This window comes from Eublepharis macularius, chromosome 3 (genome assembly GCF_028583425.1).
Source record: "Eublepharis macularius isolate TG4126 chromosome 3, MPM_Emac_v1.0, whole genome shotgun sequence".
Lineage (NCBI taxonomy): Eukaryota > Metazoa > Chordata > Lepidosauria > Squamata > Eublepharidae > Eublepharis > Eublepharis macularius.
The window spans coordinates 26674135-26695435 of record NC_072792.1 but is presented as its reverse complement, the minus strand read 5'-3'; the positions used below and the strand labels follow the sequence as shown (position 1 = coordinate 26695435).

At 47.8% G+C, this 21301-nt stretch overlaps 1 protein-coding gene across 1 annotated transcript in view; it reads left to right on the top strand.

The window, feature by feature from the left end:
• The window catches only part of GPC6 (glypican 6), a 1020154-nt gene that overhangs the window by 288315 nt on the left and 710538 nt on the right, over nucleotides 1–21301 (top strand). The window contains exon 2 of the mRNA XM_054974100.1: nucleotides 19416–19574. Within this exon, the coding sequence (XP_054830075.1) occupies nucleotides 19416–19574 (159 nt within the window). The remainder of the gene's footprint in view (nucleotides 1–19415; nucleotides 19575–21301) is intronic.

Here is a 21301-nt window from a genome sequence, read left to right as displayed (position 1 = left end):
TCCAACCCGCGACGCAGGACCTAAGAAAAAACCACAATTAGTAACGGTTAAACGTGCTTTAACGGACGCACATAAGAGCGGTAAGCCGCAGACCGCCACCTGCCAACCTTCTGGATAACCTGACCAGAATATCCCATAGCAGCAGCTGTCGAAGCCGCTCCAATTCTAAAGGAATGAGTTCCAAAGCTCACCCCCTGCAGTCCAAGCGCCGCCAGAGCTCGCTTAGTCACTGCCCAGAACTGGTAACGAGTTAAGGGGAAGCCATCCAGGTGCCGAAAAAGGCATCCCTGCCCACTGCCCCTCACCTGCCAGTACCTCTTCAATGCACGAACTGGGCACAGCTCAGCTTCAGAGCAAGATCCCAATCGAATGCACGCCCCCTTACGCATCTGGTCCGTTTTAGACCAACGTATTGTCAGAGCAACCGAATCCCCTGTAAAGGGTAGGTCGCTAGCCATAAGAGCGCGGCCAGAGGTATCCTTACAAGATGAAGCTACCAGCTCCCCCACCCGGAGGGCCCCAAAAAAGGCAGTTAACGCCGCCGCGTGAAAGAGCCTCGCCTCATAACCAGAGGTACAAACTGTTCTCCAAACCCCACTAAGGCCCCTAAGCACAGACGGAGAAATGGGTTGACGCGGATCCTTATGGACCGCACCCTCCCTGGCCCAACCTTCGAGCATCTTCCGTACCCGGAAATCGCCCGTGGCCTCAGGCAATCCCCGAGCCTTGCTAACAAAGGCCAGGGCGGCCAGTTGCCCCTTAATGGACTTCACTGCCAGCCCCCGAGCCTTCTGGTGTACACAGAACTGCAGAATGTGCTCCACCGGAATGGGCCAAGCATCCTTGATCCCAGCTTCCCGCCTGAACCCCTCCAACTGGCCTACCGCTCTCCAATACGCCCTCAGAGTACTGGGCGCGATGGCTAGCTGGATGGCGCGGCACGCCTCGACCTCCCAAGCAGCCAAAGCTCTGGAGGCATCACTGCCGGACGAGAATCCGCCTCCGGGGCAAGCTGCCAAAAACGCTCCATCTGTTGGCGAGACAAAGCGTCCGCCACGCCGTTGCACACGCCAGGAACGTGCCTAGCCTTAAACAAAATATTGCGCCGGAGGCACAATAACGTAAATGCCCTCACCAACCGCATAACCCTGGGGGACTTTGAGGACAAGGAGTTGACTCGTGAACCACAGCCAAATTGTCACACCAAAAGTGGACAGTGTGGTTCGCCAGCTCTTCACCCCATAAGTGGACTGCAACCAGAATGGGAAAAAACTCCAAAAAGGTCAAGTCTTTAACCACATCTGATGCCAGCCAATCTGCAGGCCACTGCTCAGCGCACCAGTGCCTCCGGAAGTAAACCCCGAAGCCAGTGGAGCCCGAGGCGTCAGACGTGACCTGCAGCTCAGCCTCCAGCAATAACTCATCCCGCCAAAAGGTAATACCATTAAAGTTGCTCAAAAAGTCCGACCAAACCTCTAAGTCAGCATGCATGCCACCCGTCAAACGCAACCTGTGATGGGGTGCATGCAGGCCAGCCATGGCGTCACAAAAGCGACGCAAAAACGGCCTACCAGGCGCAACAGCTTTGCACGCAAAATTAAGGTGCCCAACGAGCTGCTGCAACTCAACCAAGGAAGCCTTGCGCTTACCCTTGAAGTCCCTCAGACGGGCCCTAAGGTCCTCAACTTTATCCAGAGGCAATCGTAAAGATTGCCGAACAGTGTCCAGCTCAATACCCAAGAAGGTGAGAACCGTAGAGGGGCCCTCCGTCTTCTCGTGAGCCAATGGAACCCCCAGCTCATCAGCCAACTCAATAAAGGTGGCCAAAAGCCTGGCACATTGAGACGACCGTGCCCGCCCAACGAATAAAAAATCATCTAAATAGTGGGCGGAGTCACTGCAAGCGGCACGCCTCCTCAATTCCCACTCCAGGAACGAGCTGAAGCGCTCAAAGGCTGCACAAGACACGGAGCAACCCATCGGTAGGGCACGGTCCATGTAATACTCACCTTCAAAGGCAAACCCCAAAAGCTCAAAGTCCAGCGGGTGGACAGGGAGAAGACGAAATGCAGACTTGATGTCGCATTTTGCCAGCTCCGCGCCCACCCCACACCTGCGCACTACCTGCACAGCCTGATCAAAAGAGGTGTACCGGACAGAGCATAAATGCTCTGGAATGGCATCATTAACTGAAGCCCCTTTAGGATAAGAAAGGTGATGGATGAGGCGGTACTCACCCGCCACCTTCTTGGGGACCACCCCCAAAGGAGACACCCTAAAATTGGGGGTTGGAGGGGTTGTAAACGGCCCCAAAACTCTGCCCTCCGCACATTCCTTCTGGATTTTATGCCTGACAATTTCCTCCATGCCGCAAACTGAACGTAAATTCTCGGCCATAAACGGAGCCCTAGAACCCTGAACGGGGATTCTGAAACCATCCCTAAAACCTTCCAACAAATAAACTGCATCATCCTTAATAGGGTAATAACGCAACAGGCGCTCAAGGACCCTCAGCTTTACCGGGCTGGGGCCCTTTTCCAGGCGGCTGCTGGCCGCCTGAACCGCCCGCACCTTGCTTTTTGCCTCCCCACCCTTGCCGGGCTTTACCACATGCATTGTAGGGGTGCTGGCCCCCACAAGATGGGCATTCATGCCGGAATCGGCAAGGCTTTCTAGGGCAGGTTCCTTTATAAGCATACTCCCAGCAGAGCAGCCGGGGTTGAACCTGCTGCCCCGCTCCGCCGCGGGTATTGGACGATTGGATGTTGCGAGAAACCACATGGCCGCTGTCAGAACGATCCCCTAGGTTAGGCTTAGCAGGGGACATCACCGACAACCACAGCTGTTGGTGAATGCGGTCCCACGGTAGGCTGGGGTTCATAGCCGCACGCATACGGAACTCCTCATCGTACTGCATCCATGCAGCACCTGAGAAGCCCGTATAACCCTTCAAAATGATATCAAGGTACTGGAACAGAGACGCAGCCCGACTGGGCTGCGCCCTGGCAATTACCCCAGCATAAATCAAGAAGCCAGGCAGCCAATTGTTCCAGGTCCTATCGACCCTCCTCCTTTTCAAACGCTCCTTGTCTCTATCATCCATTTCGTCCTTGTCCTTCTTCTCTAACTCGCGATAGAGAAGGGAAAAGACGTCCACATACTCCCCACGAAGAATTTTCTCCCTCGTGGCCTGCGCCAGATGGTCGCCTAATGGAAGGGCCGTATCACCAAAAGGCAGAGCATGAAAAGGAACCTGGCCATAGTTCAGTGCCGGGTAAGGATAATATCCCCAAGGGCCGGCCGAAAAGCCAGGCCAAGCAAAAGGAGGACCCCCCCAAACCTGAAGGGGAACCGTCTGCTGTTGCTGCGCACCTGGAGGAATGCTCTGATTGAAAGCGAGCTGCCCCCCACCCGCAAGAGCGGCTGCGGCAGTGGATGGGGCATCCTGTACTCCACTGATGGACCCGCCGGCCGTTCCCTGTGCCCACGGGCCCCAAGGCCACGGGTAAGTGTGGTGAGGTGCATGATCCTTACCCGTCGCCTCCACTGAGTCCACGGCCACTGCCACAGGTGGTAACTCCTCCGGCACATCCACAACTTCAGCCACCGGTACCTGGTCCTCAGACGCCATCGCTGCATGGCCACCGCTGGCTCCAGCTGCCGGGGATCCGGTAGCGCCCTCCAAAGCGGCTAAACGACGCAAAATATCACGATTAGTTGCGTCCCTAGCTGCCCGCCGCACAGGCCGTACCGCACGCCCACCTTGCTGCGCAGAGGCCTTGTCACCCTTGGACTGCTCAAGAGCCTCTAGGCGCCTCAAAATATCCTGCTGGTCCCCCAAGGAATCATCCTCATCGGATGACGAAAGAGCTGGGGGAGGGGGGCGCTTAGACGGTGCCCTCCTAGCAGGCTGCTTCCCCTTGGAAGTTCCCTTGCCTTTCTTGGGAGCCATATTCCAGGCACCCACTCGTATAATACTAAGCACCCAAGACAACTTCCCCCAGGCAAAAGGCCGGGTCCAAACCCCAACCCTCCAAGCAAGGCTAACCCTGCTTAGCTTCCAAGATCTGATGGGACGGGTAAGTCGCCTGTGAGGCAACAGGGGACCGAGATGTCCTTACTCCGGTCCCGCTAACCACTAGGCAATGCTCCCTGGCCACGTGTTAAACTAAAGGAAGGTGCCAGCCACTGAAGGCAAGCAATGAGGCTCCAACCCTGTGGAGTAGCCCAATGCCACTTAATTAATAACAACCCTTCTCACTAGGCCGCACTGCCTTGCTGTGCAGCAGCAGCCTAAATGGCCGACCAAACAGGGCCGCACACAAAATGGCCGCCGGCCAATAGCAATGCCAAAATGGCGGCCGGCAACAGAGGGCTATCCCACGGGTCCTCCCTCCAACGCACCCTAATGAACCCGAACAACGGCGTCCTCCCCCCCAAGGCCAAGCTGTGCGGCCGAGTTAAGGGGGACCCCAAGGGCACACCGGGTGGTAGCCTCCTAGCCGCGCCGCGCCTCTGTCGGCCGGCACACTTCAGCGCCGCAGAACGGCCCGCACAACCTCCCAAGCCGTCCCGTGGCCCAAGAAGCCTTATGCGCTCTGGCTAGGGAGCACTCGCTCGCGTGCACCCAGCCAACCAATTGAAGAGCTGCGCGGCCGCGGCGAGCCTCCGCCGGCCAGCGCACTCCCGAGCTCCGGAGCGAACTCCAAGCCCCCAAAGCCACTCCGCCGATGATCCGCCGCGCGCCGCCTCCGCCGCTCTCCCCGCGCGCAGGCAAGCACAAGGCCAACGCCCAAGCACAGGGCCCTCAGTCGCTCGCAGGAGACGTCCTCCTGCACCGAGCGACTGAGCTGCAATGAGCTGGGAAGGGCAGAGCTGCGTCACAAGGCTCGCTCTGCCCTCCCAGCCACTCCTTATATGGAATGGAGGGGGTGGTGCCGTCCATCCCTCAGGAGCGGCAATAAACGGCCCCTGGCTGAGCAGCATAGCTGCTTGCCAGGAAGGGGCCGAATAGTTACATGCAAATCAAATATAGTCACACAAGTAAACAATGCCGGAGTGTAGCCTCATTCCGCTGCAGTCAAGTATAATAAAGGAACGCCCCACAAGTCCAAACCACCTTGGTTAGGCAATAGTTAAAGCCAATTGAAGTCAGAAAGAAGTGAATGCCGTGGGTTCGTAGGACCAGGGGCTGAAGGCGCCCGTGTGGCACACCGGAGAATCTGTCCAACAAACAGGGCCGGCAATTGTGTCTCATTACAATAAATATTGTTTCTGCACCTCACGTGTAGCTATAATAGAGAGTGGCATATTTTTGAGAGAGCTGCTGATTGCTATAAGAGAAAGCTACAGCATTTTTAGAAACTTTGTACATTCATGTTCCATAGTCCCAGTATAACAAGATCCATATGACAAAAGACATAGCTGTGGGTCAAGGTATAATAAAGCAGCTTATGGTGTTCCTCTTGAGGTGGACTGCTGTCTTGGATCTATACTAGAGATGGGCACGAACAGCAATACGAACAAAAAAAAGCCATGAACAGCCCAATCTGCTGTTCACGAACAAGGCCCCATTTTAAACAAACAGGTGGTCGTTGCAAGCCTCGTTTGTTGCATTCATCAGCCTTTCATCAAGCAAGACAGTCTGGCGCCTTTCAATCAATTCCCCTGGCAATGGAGGTAGGGAGGGACTGAACTCTGTATCAACTCCTTCTGGCTTTCCTTCTGGCTTGTAAGTTAACCCCTCAAAGTAGCTTCCAGCAGACAGTCCAGTTTTTTCCACTGTGAAAAGAAAATGACAGAAAAGGGAGGGGCCCATGGATCCCATGGAGATTTTCTCCGCCCCTCTCGCACCTGGCCGCAGCAGCCTGGTGCCACCAGCTCTCCCAGTGTGGAGAATCTCCCTGCCTGTCTCACACCAGGCTGCAGCAGCCCGGTGCTGCTGACTCTCCCGGTGTGAGAGGGACGGGGAGAATCTCCCCACCCATCTTGCACCGGGCCGCAGCAGCCCGGTGCCACCTGCTCTCCTGGTGCGAGAGGGAAGGGGAGATTCTTCCTGCCCCTCTCGCACCAGGCAGCAGTAGCCCGGTGTTGCTGGGGTGGGGCAGGGGGTGGGGTGGGGGTTTGCAAGTGGTAGGACAGGGACCTTTAAACTATCAGCTTGCAGGGAGCAGGGGGGAATCCCCCCTGCCGCCTGCCAGCTGATAGTTTAAAGGGATCTTTAAATGGCCAAGTAAGTGGGTTGGAGGGGAGGGGAGCTAAGTGGGGGTGGTTGTGGGGAGGGGGTGGGGGCCATGAACAACAAACAATGAACATGTTCGTTAAACAGGTCACATTTGTCAATGTTCGTTGTTCATTGTTCGTGAATGGCAATGAACACGACCAGTGTGTTCTGGGTTTTTTTCCGTTCATGCCCATGAGATGAGATGTCTGTGAAGAAGAGAAGATGTTTGGCTGATGAAATGTCTGTGAAGAAAAGAATAGATTTCAGAGACCAGCAGTATCTATCTACCTGTCCATTTTACCCCATCCCTCCCCAAAGAAGCGAGGGGCTACATGGTTCTCTTATTTCTCCATTTTATCCTCATAAGCTGGCCTGTGCCCACTCAAGGAGCTTTGGTGTTGAGTGCAGATTTGAACATTAGTTCTATAACCACTACACAATGCTGTTTCCTAGGGTTGCTAAGTCTGGGTCTGGAAATTCTTGGAGATTTGAAGTGGAGCCTGGAGAGGTTTGGGTTTGGGGAAGGGAGTGACCTCAGGGGGCGCGTAATGTCATAAGAGTTCACTCGCCAAAGCAGTCATTTTCTCCAGGAGAAGCGATCCCTGTAGTCTGGACATCAGTTTTAATTCTGGGAGCTCTCCAACCTTGCCCCCCACAAATGTTTGCCTTCCCCCTCTACTTCTCCACATCCTTAAACTTTCCTTCCATCCTAAATCACATAAGGAGATATCTGTCTCTGAGGGCCTCTCGGATCTGAAACGAGACTTCATGGGTAAAACTTTGACATAGCCTCATAGGCTCTCCGTGTCTAGGCCTCAGTGCCCTCTTCAGGTTGGAAATGGATCAAGGATGTGCAGCAGTATCACCCTTGAGACAGATAGACAGTATGAGGGCTTTGGATGTCAACAGGGGTCCAACATATAGATCACAAGCTACCAACAAATTGCTGACTGCTAAAGAGTAGCTTGTGCTGCCCTTAGAAGATCCAGGAAAAGAGACCATTCTCTCTCATGACACTCAAATATGCAGAAAGGTTCATTCAAGAGACCTGACGTGTCTTTCTGAGCAAAGGGGACTAAGAACCGGTCCAGCTATTTGCTCATTCCCTTTTTTCCCATAGAAAATGGCCAAAGTGAGAATGAAAGAGATTGGGAATGGGAAGCATTTCCTCAAGTGGGCGTGATGAATGAGCTCTACCCATTCTGGCAGGTTTTTTCCAGGAAATTTTACTCTCCGTGTGTGCATATATAAAAATTTTAGGAGCTCAGCATTTTTTTTCATTACTCAGAAGTAGTTCTCATTAAGGAAAAGGTTCACAACCCCTGGATTAAAAAGAGCTGCTGGTAGTGAGTGACTCGTGTTCAGAGTGTCGGACTAGGATCTAGGAAACCAAAATTGGAATCCCTGCTCAGCTGTGGAAGATGGTTGGGAGACCTTGGATCAGTCGCACACTCTCAGCCTAACCTAACTCATAAGTAGTTTTGATGATAAAATGGAGATGGGAAGACACTTTGAGCCCCCTGTGGGGGAGAAAAGTGGGGCATAAAATGAAATAAATACCAGAAGCATGGCCTTCAGCCCTTGCCTCCTCAGCAGAGTACCTCTGGCTTGACTCATACTTCAGGAACTGAAGAACGCTCTTTTAGAGGACCACACTCTCTGCATCTAGATTTAGGTGTGGCCACCTGTTGTCTAGGCCTTCCAAGCCAACCTAACACATTTTCTAGTTCTCATAGAGATGGCCATGCAAGCTTAGGCGTGTGCGTCTTTTACAATGAGATAGCCAATAGCCAAGAGACTCGTAAGCCATCCGCAGTTCTGATACAAAGATGGCCGTAAATGTGACTTAGGAGATTTGACGTGAACGAGTGGGAAGCTCTGGCAAGCAATGGAAACATCTGACACCCCAGACTCTGGGCTGCGATTTATGGCAAGCAGTTTTATGACATCGAATGGCTCCTAACTCCAAAATGAGTGTAAGAACCAAATCATCAAGTGATGACCTTTCCAGTGAATAAAGAAATGCAAACCTTAATCCCAAAATTTTCTTCAGGGAAAACATTTTCTTCTATGGACCACGCCAGCTGCACATTTTTACCTGCAAACTAAGCAGAAGGATGCCATTCTAAACTATTGGTGTTGATAGGGTCCAAGTCAATGAGTTGTGGATTCTGCTGTTGTGAACTGCAGTGTCTGGGCCAACGGTGTTGATACAACAGGGTTCAGTGGTATAATACCTGCTTTACATGGAGGAGGTTCCTGAGTCAAACTCTTGTAAGTCCTGTTAAAGGTTCCTTGGTAGCAGATCTCTGCTACCAGATTAGATAATACAGTGTAAGAAAGATTGATGGTCTATCTCAGAATGAGACGGCTTCATATCAGAAACTGCTACTGCTCCAGTAGTGATTCTTTGGATTTATCCCCTCCCCTTCTAAGCTGTTTGCAAAAAGTAAAATCAACCATTACATTAATGCAAAGCAAAGCAAAAGGTACAAACAGAGTTGTTTTCTTATGAACTGTACAAGAAAGATGTCCATAGATGCCTCAAGACAGATTGGGACTGTTGACAAAACACTCTTTTAGTCATGAATATAACATAGTATTAATGCTTTTTTTGAATACTGTTGATATGACCATGTATCACTGCAGGAGTTATTAGTGTGAAAAATTATCTGAACAGATGATATGTCCCACTATCACTGCGGGAAGTGTTAGTGGAACAAATATTGTGTGGTGATTAGGATAAAATTTCTTTGACTCTAGTGGAGTTATGCCTCCTGCCTACATATATATTTGCCCCCCTGGTCCTCAGCCTTGGAATGGATGGCGGTTTCGAAGCATTCACCCTGAGACTTCCTCTTCCCTCCTCTTTGCTCGTGTCATCTTTCTGCATGCCGTTGGAGCCTGCTAGGGGATACACCTTGACCCTGAGCTTTGACACAACCCCAAAGCAGGGCTGCCAGGTCCCCTACCCCAGTCTCTGCCCCCTGCCACTATTCACCTGGTTGACGACGGGAGAAAAATGAGCACAGGCAGGCTAGAATGCGCTGTATATGCGCTTTACAGGCCCCCATGCCATCACTTCTGATTTAAACCGGAAACTGTGGAGTCTCAGCAGGGCCAATTCTCTAAGAATTTGCCCTAAACATAGTGAAAACACTCTGTTCAGGCTTGCTGAGACACCGTAACTTTCAGGACAAGAGGACTGACATCCTCAGAACTCCCAACTCTGGCTTTTCAGGTAGGGGAGCCTAGCAACCCTACCCCAAGACTCCTCCCACCTCCTTGCGAGGTCATCTCACTTTGCTGTGACTCTGTTGCCCAGACAACTGTATTGACATATTAGACTACTTTGTCTTTAGGTTTGGGGTGAATGCCAGGGCTGCTTCTGGCCCCAACAGACAGTTGATGACCGCCGCCCCCCCCCCCAGGCCTTTCTCCACACTTCACCCACCTACTGGATCTTGATGCAGAGATCAGTATAGTAAGGGTTCTTCCTCTCAGAGGCTTTGGGGGTGTGAATGCAACTTGGACTCTGGATACAAAATAGAAAGTGAGGGAATCAGTTGGTAGGAAGAGATTGTATACATTTTCAGAAGAGGTTCTATATATTTGCTGACACTAGCATTTTTAAACTGATGCCTAAGTTTTTTTCAGTAGTTTGCTCACATTTTCAAGGATCCTTCTTAAGAAAAGAAGCTCATTTCATATATAATTTTAACAGCTATCCCATGAAATACCCTAGATATTTGACCTCCCACCCTACCCCCTGGTTTGCTGATTCAAACGTTCTACAAAAAGGCTCAAATCCTTGCCCAGCTATGAAGCAATCATCTGTCACCTCAACTTTCCTCTCTAAGAGGTTGGAAGGATAAAATGAGAAACCTCCTTCATACATACTCCCCTGAACTTTTTTGAAGAAACAGAGTGCAGTGTGACAAATCTCTTGATTTCTTTGTGTTTGATTAGTGTCTCCTTTGTCTGGGTTCGCACAAACATGTTGATCATTTGATGACGGCATCATATTGTAGTGGAAACAGTTAAAGAAACATTTAACAGTAACAGTAACAGTAACAGTAACAGTAACAGTAACAGTAACAGTAACAGTAACAGTAACAGTAACAGTAACAGTAACAGTAACAGTAACAATAGTGTGCCTGTATCAAAGTAATTGCCGTGACCTGGATAGCCCAGGTAAGCCTGATCTGGTCAGTTCTCAGAACCGAAGCAGGGCCAGCCTTGGTAAGTAATTGGATGGGAGACCTCCAATGAAGACGTGAAGAGGCAGGCAATGGCAAACCACCTCTGTTAGTCTTTTGCTATGAAAACTCCACCAAAGGTTGCCATAAGTCAAATCTGACTTTTGGGCATTCTCCACCACCATATAAAAGTAATTATCCATTCATGACCATCCAGTGATATTTCCACATGTGATTAGGATACAATAGATATAACTCCACAGATAGAACTTTTCCATGGTATCTTATTTTTTATAGTTAGTAAAAGGATTCACAAGTCTTTCCTCTGCTCTCAGCCTTTTAAGTGATCTGTGTATCTCACTTGGAGTTAGAGAGACATTTTTTTTGTTTTTTATGTTTTCACTGGGAGAATTTTTTCCCCCTCCCAGAATGCCAGGAGCGCAACCTGACACCTGCACTCTTTTAAATCTGCATATCTGCTTAGCATTTCCCAGAGGCTGCTGACATGCCAAGCAAGACCTTAAGATTATTACTTGAGGCAACTGCCCTGCTTCTCTTTTGAAATCGTTGTAGCAGCCAGCCTTTTGAGAACCTGGACACTTGCACAGTGTATTGTGTCATTTTGGTTGGTCCTGGAAAGATATTACATGGCTTTTGGTTTAGGTTAATTAATGCTTTTCAGTGGATCAATGCCCACATCCAGTTTCCATTAAGCAAGAGTACAATCACATGTGTGAACTAGATTTTGTACACCTGGGTATAGGAAATACGATGTATGAGCTAATCTGGGCAGAAAAGCTGCATGTTGTGTTGACACTGAATGCATTACATTGCCTTTAAGTTCTATGTCTGGGGCATTGTGTATTTGATAGCCCATTCATCTAACGAAGAGAGTTGTGGCTCTCGAAAGCTCATGCTACAATAAAGTTGGTTAGTCTTAAAGGTGCTACTGGACTCTCTGCTATTTTGCTACTGCAGACTAACACGACTAACTCCTCTGCGTATATTAACCAGCCATTGATGACTTACAGCCAAATGAGTAAACTGACTGTTGAAAAAAAATAGATTTTGAAATCATATGGTATGCACATTCAGTCTGTAATGTTTGGCCTGGGATCTCACTCACATATGTGAATCTCCTCTTTGCACTATATGCACTATCCCTATATAACAAGCAGAAGCTGAATTTGTTCCCCGATATAAATGTTTGTGTCTGGGGATATCTTTTGAAATGCCACTGCTTTGATCAATGTGTGCATTTAGCATTTGCCCGCTCTTGCATTTTACAAAGAAGATCAGAGTTGGTTATGTCATTCTTTTAATAGATTTTACACTGGTTTAATATCCTCAGGTGGAACGGTATAAATTATGAAGTTTATGATTGACTTTTAGCTGAGGTTAGGGCAGTAGCTATCAAAAACTTGAATACATCATAAAGAGATATTATTTCTGTAATTGTAAAATTTATGGCACAGATCATAAGAAAACTCAGATAAGTTTATGTGATTAAGTGCTACTTTAACAAGGGTGCCATTATCGTTAATGACTCTGGTCAAAGCTTTAGTAAGATTTCAGCTGTGGGGGAAATAAAAGGCTACGTAATTTTATATTTTGACTATTCCTCAAGCAAGTTGACTTGCTTGTGTGTGTATGTGTATGTGTGTACAGTCCATTATTAAAGGTGCATCATGTAGTTTCTACAGTAGAGCTATCAGGGCTTGAAACAGTCTTGAACTGATTAATCAAGGGAAATTAGGCAGGGAGTCATTCTGTGTGCTATCTGATATCTCTGACTATATTTCTAGTAATTAGAGCTTTACTTCTTCTGAGTGAAGAAGTTCCCTTTAGTCATCATGGTTGGTAGCCAGTGATGATGGAGCTATCCTCCATGAATCTGTCTATCAAAGTTGATAGCCATTGGTTAGTAGCCATTATGATGGAGCTATCCTCCATGAATCTGTTTATCAAAGTTGAACAGTAGGGCTACCAAGCCACCCCCCCCCCCAATCTTCTTGTACCACCGAAGTGGTACAGGTCCTATCACCTGTAAGATTTTTTGGGACAGTTTCCTCTCTGAGTAACTAGGAAACTTTCTCATATGGACTTTTTGTCGCTTGGCCTTTGCCACCCCTAATGAAATGCGAGCCGTGTTGGACAAGTGTCCAGCATCTAACATTTTGTCTGTTCCATTTATTTTACCCTCTAGAGTATGCTAGGACGTTTCGGCCATTGTCGAATTGTTACAGTTATCTGCATTTGAGTAAAACACATGCAAATGTGCCTCGTAAGCAGTTCTCCATTGTCGCACAGTTCTGAGTGTGTGGGTTTGTACCAAATTCCCCAGTAAAGCTTGCCAATATGGAACGAGTGCAGACAGGTGTGAGATTACAGCTGCAATAAAACCTGGAACCGAACACGAATTTGCAGCAGGCGATTGGCTTGATTTATACAATGTGGGCCACAAAAGGAGAGAGATGTAAGTCAGCATCTTTACTCTGAAGCACTGTGGTTCAGTGAGTTGCAGTAGGTCATTGCAAACTGCTGAATTAATTCTTGCTTGCGTCTGGCATCGTGCTGGGGCAGCACAACTTAATGCAGCCGAGCCTCTCTGCGGAGACACCCGTTGGGGCAAGGGAAAACCAGTCAGCTGGAGCCGATGCCACTTATGCCATATAATCTTTGCTGTAAGTACCACAGGAATATAAAGCATCTGGAGCTTCCCAGGGTAAAAAGCAGCAGAGCTGTTGTGAGCGCGGCTGTAGCCTCGAAAATAATTAAGCTTTTGAAATATCCAGATCGATAATGGAAGCCATTTTAGAACAATGCATTACAAATAAAAGCTCAGAAGGAGAAATGAATCACTTTGGAGGAATATGGGAATGGAAGAACACTTATGGCCCAATCCGGTACAACTGTAGTTGGGAAGAAGTCCCTCTGAATTCAATGGGGTGCTCAGAACTGCAGCTTTGCCCTGATTAGAGATAACCCTGTCCAGAAAGAAGCCAGATGTAGGATTAATAGGCAGTTGTGATTTACTGTTAGAAATAGGGTTTCCAGGTCCCTATAGCCACTCAGCAGGAGAGGGGGACCTGGGACTTACCTCGGGCATCATCCACGTTCTTCTTTGCACCCCAGCGCTTGTGTGATGACATCACTTTTGGGCAGTGACACCATCATGCTGGTCACGGGCCTGCTTTCATGCTTTGCGCGGGGTTAATTCTGGCCCACATGGGTCCAAAATTGGCCCCAACGAAGTGTGAGAGCGCACTCATGGCCAGCTTGACGATGTCACTTCAGGAAGCGACATCATTGTGCCTCCTGGGAGCATGCACACTGTGTGTGTTCCCAGGGTGCCTGCCGGTGATGGACGATCTCTGGGCGGTCCAAAAACATACAGCCAGTTACCAGTGACTGGCGGGTCAAAAGGCAAACCACCTGGAGATTGCTCTCCGCCAGCAGGCACCTGGGATTCATAGTTAAAAATGTCATATGGAGGAACCTTGAAGCCATCCTAGAATGATTTCTAATAGGATTTTCTCTCTAACAGAGCATTATTGCAACCAGAAGTCCTGAATTTGTTCTAGGGATGGCAGAGTTAACACGAGCTTTTCTATAAATGTTGGCTGGTGTTTAAAACAGTGATCATAGTATTCTCGGTCACTTCCTTGGGGCCTACGGTTGTTCTTCCGCAATCCTTTTCCAAAGTCTTTCCCCCTTCTTCTAAGAATTGCAGGAGCTGTAATTTCAAGGAGGATTCCAATGTAGGGGAAGACAGAGGGATTTAACCTTTCCCAATTGCCCCATTTTCCTTTCTAAAGTCACCCCTCTAAAGCTGCTATTCCATCTGCTGGAGAAGGCATAGAAGCATCTGTATGTTTTCTCAATGGGGGTAAAAGCAGCTCGGGGGAGTGGTGGTGATTTGGGGCTAATGAAATGCTTAAGCCCCGTGCAGACTGGAGGCGTGGAGGAGGGATGCTTACTGCCTCCACCCCAACCTCCAAACTTTCTCCGTTCCCTGCGTCCAGAGCCAATGCATGTTGATGGTACCGTATGCTTCGCAGGGCTTCAGTGAAACCATTTTTGAATCCGAGCAGATACTTAGTATTCTAATGACACTCTATTATTATTAATATTCAGATGCACTTGTGCTGATCAGCTGTTGTTGATCCTGTCTGTCCTCCTTGGCCAGTCACTTTTTGCCCTGGTGGCATTTCAGAGGGATTGTGCTTAGGTCTTGCCCCTGCTTCCACACTCAGGTGCAGTAAGCCTCCGAATCCCACTGCCAGAAGGCAATGCCAGGGGAAGGCCATGGCTTAGAGTTGCCAGTTCCGGGTTGGAAAACCTCCTAGAAAGTGAATTTCCTGGAGAGATGGAGGTGAAGCCTGGGGAAGGTGGGTTTGGAGACAGAAGGGAGCTTAGCAGCGTATAATGCCATACAGTCCACCCTCCAAAGCAACCATTTTCTCCAGGGGAACTTCTCTCGGCCATGTGGAGACCAGTTGTAATTTTGCGAGATCTTCAGGCCTCTTCTGCAGGTCGGCAAACCTACTTCAGCCTCTTTGCCTTGTTGCTGAACCTCCAGAGTCACTGTGTGAGGCAGGATGCTGAACAAAATGGCCCACAGGTCTTATCCAGCACAGCTCTTCTTATGCTCAGTGTATCTTTTTCTGCTGAAAGGTTGCTACATTTGTAGGGTTGCCAGGTCCCTTGAGTCCCCCGGTGGGGGAATGGTAACCTGGTATTCACCTCCCGCTCTCTCTGGCGTGTGTGATGATGTCACTTCCAGGAAGTGATGTCACCATGTGGGTGAAAGGGCAGCCCAGTGTGCACTCCCATGCTCGCCAAAGGCTGAATTCCCCCCCCCCCCTTGCAGGCCCAATTTGGCCCGAAATGGGCCCGTTGCAGGGTGTGAGAGAGCACAGTGCCACCTGGGGGTGTTCCACACCACTGGGGGGGGGCTGGCCAGGTAAGTGGAGTTGGGGGGAGGAGGTGGAAAAAGGGGATCCCCCATCCTGGGCTGGGGATTGGCAGCCCTATACATTTGCATCCTAAGTACTCCCGGAAAAATAATAAACAACCTGTATTAGCAAACGTACTGAAATTTAAACCCCTTTCCCCATAAAATGGGAATATGAGGTTCGTGTGTGCATATGTCCATGCTCAGATGAGAGATGGATAGAGCTGCCCGGCTATGGTCTCCATGGAGATTTGATGAAAAGTAGAAGGAAATCTTACCATTCTACTTAAAATATTGGGTGAATTGAGGAAAATAATGATGATAAAAACAACGACATTCAATGTATATAGCGGCCTTCAGGACAACTTAACACCCACTCAGAGCGGTTTACAAAGTATGTTATTATTATTCCCACAACAATCACCCTGTAAAGTAGGTGGGGCTGGGAGAGCTCTGAGAGAGCTGTGACTGACCCAAAGTCGCCCGACTGATTTCAAGTGGAGTGTGGAATCAAACCTGGTTCTCCAGATTAGAGTCTTAACCACTACACCAAACTGGCTCTCATGCTCTTTTGGAGATTTTATTTTTTTAATTTGAAACATATGCACCCTCGCTATCAAAAGATTCCTGGGAAAGCTTACAAACCCATCCACCCACCCCCACAAAAAAATGGCAGTCACTCTAAGGGCGAAGCTACAAGTGACGAATGACACTTGAACAGCAAGTGTATTTCTCCCTGTTCACTTGCGCTCCACTCAATCCACTTGCTGTTCAAGTGTCATTCGTCACTTGTAGCTTGGCCCTAAGTTTTTCAGCACTGGCAAGATGTGGGGTGGTATCTACAGTCAACTCTAGGCATGCACAAAACCAGCATAATTTTACTGGACGGGCATCAGGAAATCTGGTATTGGTCTAACAGTCCCTGGTAAACCACACTGGATTCTGTCCCAGTGTGCCCCAAAGGAGGAGAAGTGAAAACTGTGAAGTAATGGTTTTGACTCTGCTCAACCTAAGCCAATACCTAGATTTCCAGCCCCAGAATCTAGTTTGGGTGGAAGTCGGCAACATCCTTTGTTCAAACAGACAAAGCTAGAAGAAAGACTAATCGATACTTCAGTGTTTGCAGCATGTGTAATTCTTCTTATTAAATTGTTTATGAGATTGTAAAGATCTGAATATATCTTCCGCCCGGGGAAGTTTAGACATGCAATAATATGTAATCCCTTTGTTTAGCGGTGGTGCTTTGCTTGCCTCATAAAAGAGCATGCCCAGCTCTCGATCAGCACGGTTTGTGCTGGAAGTGAAGAGTTTGTGTTTGCTTGTGAGTAACTCTTAATTTGAAGGGCAAGCAGTTCATTACATTTCTGTAACGAGGGACAGTGGAATTTTTCTACTCCTTTGAGCAACATTTCTGACACTCGGAGGGCTGCTCCATTCGGAAATTCACAGTTCACATAATAACAGACCATTTTAATTTCATGAGCTGCAGAATTGGCTTCCGTTTGCAGATTGCACTGTAAGGACGCGATGCTGTCAAAAGCACTGGCATGGGGCATCGAGGAATAAATCTGAGGAATTAAATACAAGTCTTTCATTACCTTTTTCATTGTGCGTTTGTATATAGCATAAAGCATTAATTGAAGCCATAAATGCATTATTCTTTATAGTGGTGCACTTGATATGTCTGACAAGAAACCAGATATCATCTGTGGGAATGTGAAACAGCAACATACGTTGCTATTAGAATGCGTTTTGTGAAGTGGGGAGAGGCATTGCTTAGGCTGACACACAGACAACCGCAAAATGAGTTCTGGGAAGTTTCTTGCCCCCTCCTTTGTGTCCCATGTACTTCTTTCCAAAAGATGGCAAAATGGCTACTCCTCACATTTGTGTTTGGTAGAGAAACGTTTTTGAAAGCATTGTGCCGTGTAAATATTAGCTAGAATCTTTGACCTTTACTCTGGTGTACCGCTCAAATCCCCATTCCATCATGGGCGCTTGCTGGGTGACCTTGGGCAAGTCACACACTTTCAGCCTAATCTACCTCACAAGGTTGTTGTGAGGATAAAATGGAGGAGAATGATATTAAACCACTTTGGGTTTCCATTGAGGAGAAAGGTGGGATATAAATGAAGTAAAACAGATACATTAAAATAAAATCTCATGTAATCCTTCCCCAGGCAGCATCAGGCACTATTACTGAGGGGCAATGCCAGAACTCGGCCATACCTGGGCAAGTCTTCATTCAACAACGATAATATAGATGGGCTTACTGATCTGCCGTATCAATCAGGTCTTCGTGTGTTTCAGACATAGAGTTCATGCAAATATATCCCAATGCTGTTACCTTGGAAACTGTCAAATACATACCATTTAATAAATAGTCTCTCCTGGTGTATATAACTTCAAGTTCTTCAATATGACATTATTGATAAAATTCCTCTGCTTGTCTGCCTTTCCCCTGTCTGTCTCATATATGCAGCTGTCTAAATTATATAAATGCAATACATCCACAGAAAACAGGGCATCTCTTTTTGAGGGGTGGGTGGGTTTTTTGCATATTTATACATGATTAAGATACTTTTAAAAAGTAAAATACATTTAAAACTCCACAAAAAATAGAAGCAGCACCTGTCCCTTTAAAAAACAAATGTCCTCTGCAGTGGCTGTTATGGGGGTTGCAAGGCAACCATAACAACATAGCCATACTTCAAGCCTTAGTTTCTGTCAATAAAAGGCAGGGGCATGGCTTTTTCCAAGCTTTTTGAGAAGAACTCTCATCAGACCCAGGCTGACCAGAACCACTGACAGTCCTGGCTGTGCACCACTATTTAACAGCTGACTTCATGACCTTGGCCCAGTCATATCCTCCCAGCCTGACCAACCTCACAGGGTTGTTGTGAGGATAAAATGCAGGAGAGGATAACAATGTAAGCTATTTGAGTCGCTAATGGGGAGAAAGACAGAGTATAACTTGAGTCGCTAATGGGGAGAAAGACAGAGTATAACTGAAGTTAAAAAAAATAGTTGAAGACAGGGCAAAAAAAGTGTTGGTTGGATGGTAGGTGGTAAGGTGAAGGTTTGCTAGGTATCTGGTTTTCAGCCGGACAGTCTGGTATTTAGGGGGACTGTTCAGGGAAAATGTTCCTCCCAAACTAAACACCTGCCCCCTCACCTTTTCCACTCCCCTCTCCCTTCCTCCAGCCATGTGGCACTGCTGCCAGCCTGGAGAAGCGCTCAATATAAAGATAATAGCTGTGAAAACTAACTAAATAAGAATATAGTTAAAGCAATACGATTAAGCTTATTATTTAGTCTGTATACGGTATTTGAATAGCAAAAGTCTAAATTTCATGACCTGAGGCAAACCTGGGTGGCACTGTGCCACCACAGGAAGCCACCCGCACCCAGCCTAGGCTGGCAGGCTGCTCCTGGGCAGCATGGTACTGACACAGGAGGCTACCCAGCTGCCTGGGGAGGTAGGCCAATTTCTCAGCCTGGTGACAGCACCATGCAGCCACAGGAGGCTGGGCGGTGGGGGCAGACAACCAACGGAGGATGGGCCAGGCTTGGGCCCGGGCCAAGTGTCCATTATTTGGGGGACTGCTTTCCCAGACAGCCCCCCAAAATATTGAGACTGTCCAGGCCAAAACTGGACGCCTAGCAACCCTATGCTCAACTGGGCCTGGCCTGGCAGCAGGAGCTACCGCATAACTTGGCCAGTCTGGTGGCCAGCACCATACAGTGGCACCCAACACACAAGAGTTTTCCCAGGGGAAGGCTACCATGGGAAGTGACGGAGGGAAAACTGGATGCAGGGGGTGGGGGTGGGGAAGGTTAGTTGGCTGGTGTGTAGGAAAGAGAGAAGGAAGCAGGAAAAGGGAGAGGCTATGGGGGCTTTCAGGGAAGGGAAAGAGGAAGTTGTGGAGGAAGGGATGATGCCCCCCCACAAGTCCTTCTGTGTGTGTGGGGGCGGGGGAGGCTATGCATCTTTTTCAGGCATGCTTTCATATCTTGAATCCATTTACTATTGCAGGGGAACATTTGAGAATTTGCCCTCAGGAATATACGTGCTGCACATCAGAAATGGAAGACAAGCTGAGCCAGCAAAGCAAACTGGAATTTGAGAACCTGGTGGATGAGACGAGTCATTTTGTGCGCACAACCTTTGTGTCGAGGCACAAGAAATTTGATGGTGAGTGGCACATTGTTTCACTTTCTTGTAGAGTCAAAATGTATGGCCATCAGCCTTTTACTGTGTTTCTGAGGATGTAGCTGGTAGGTTACAAATGTAAGTTCTGCTTCATGTAAAAAGAAAAAAAATCTTCCCTACACATACAAAGTTAGCATTTCTGAGAGAAGACGAGGCTATTCCCGGACATGCTGGTTTTGTATTTTTCATTAAGATTTCTTTTCTATACTGAAGATCATTGGAAATCTGATCTCGCACTTGTGGCCTGAAGTGGTACAGTCGAGGAGCAGATACACCAAGTGTGATTTCTGATCATGTTCAATAGTGAAAGTTGCTTATCATGCGCTATTGGTGCACCAAGTTTATCAGGTGATAGAGATGCACCAAGTGAGAATGCTTGTTAGGTGCAAGAGGTGTGCAAAATGAGATTGTGTATCATACGCAACCGGTGTACCAAGTTGATCCTGTGCATCATGTTCACCAAGTGTGATTGCTTATCATGTGATTTTTAGAAGGTTAGAGCCATGAATTTGTTGTACTCTCATACTCTTTGCTTAGCAGTCCGTTGTTTATCATCAGAGACCACTTATTCAGAAGAAATCTTAATTGCATTTTCCAGGCAATTGCTAGCAAGGCCTTTGCCAGAATCCATTGAGCTCTCTCATTCACTTGTTGCCTGGATAGGACAGGAACTTTCTTTAAACCTGCCATCCCTAATCAGCAATTATTGCTTTTTAATTACGATGTTATGAAGGACTAGACTTCGGAGAGCCTGAAGACCTGTCTGCTGTTTGAGAGAGTGAAAGGAAGAAAGATTAGATCTCCTTCACTTGTTATCTAATGTCTCTTTCGCCTAATTTAAAATAAATGTTTTAATTGCATGGTTAAGTTTACTTTTGCAAAATAAACCATTAATGTTCCTTGAAGCTTGTTTGGAGCTCAACGCACAGCCTAGCTTAGTTTTCACACTGAATACTGATATCCCATATGAAGTGAAATGTTCCTTATGTCGTCCTGTGTAGACAACCCAGATGTCTGCAATCCATTACAAGAATAGGGGTTTTCCTCCCTTACAGCCTACTGAGGTGGTCTTGGGAACCGGCCCTCTGTTAATGAGTAGTACATGAAATTTAAGGCAGAGCATGTTGAATCACCAAGGGTGTCGTCAGCAGTGGCCTCCCCATAGCAAACGATTCCCCTTTGGCCTATAGCATTTATAAATATTCACCATGAGGCTCTCCATATGCTGATTTTCCATGCCTTTTTGAGACTATGGAAAAGATGATGTGACATCTTGGGGAGGGCTGCATTACGCTTTCCCCTTCTTCCGTCAAAGGAGATGAGCTTATTTTCATGTTCTCCTTCAGAACTTACATTGAAATTATGTAGGACATGGACATTCTATTGATTCATGGAAAGATTTACTGTCCAAATGGGTACGGAACCTTTTTTGCAGTTACCTGTTAATGTTGTGGATTGCCTAGAACTGGTGAGCCGTCTTTGAGAGGGCTTGTCCAGAGAAGAGCTAGCAAATGGAAACAAAGGTGCCAACGGTACAATGAACAAGGTACTTGAAAGAGTTTTCTTCTTTTGATGGAAGGAAGCCCAAACGGTCACTGAGTTTTGCCTCTGAAAAGTTTTGTGCTGGTTTTAGGTATATCTCTTTTTATGTTTTCCTAGTAAACTTTGGTAGTATTGCAAACATAAGACCAGTGTTGCTGCCTTTTCTA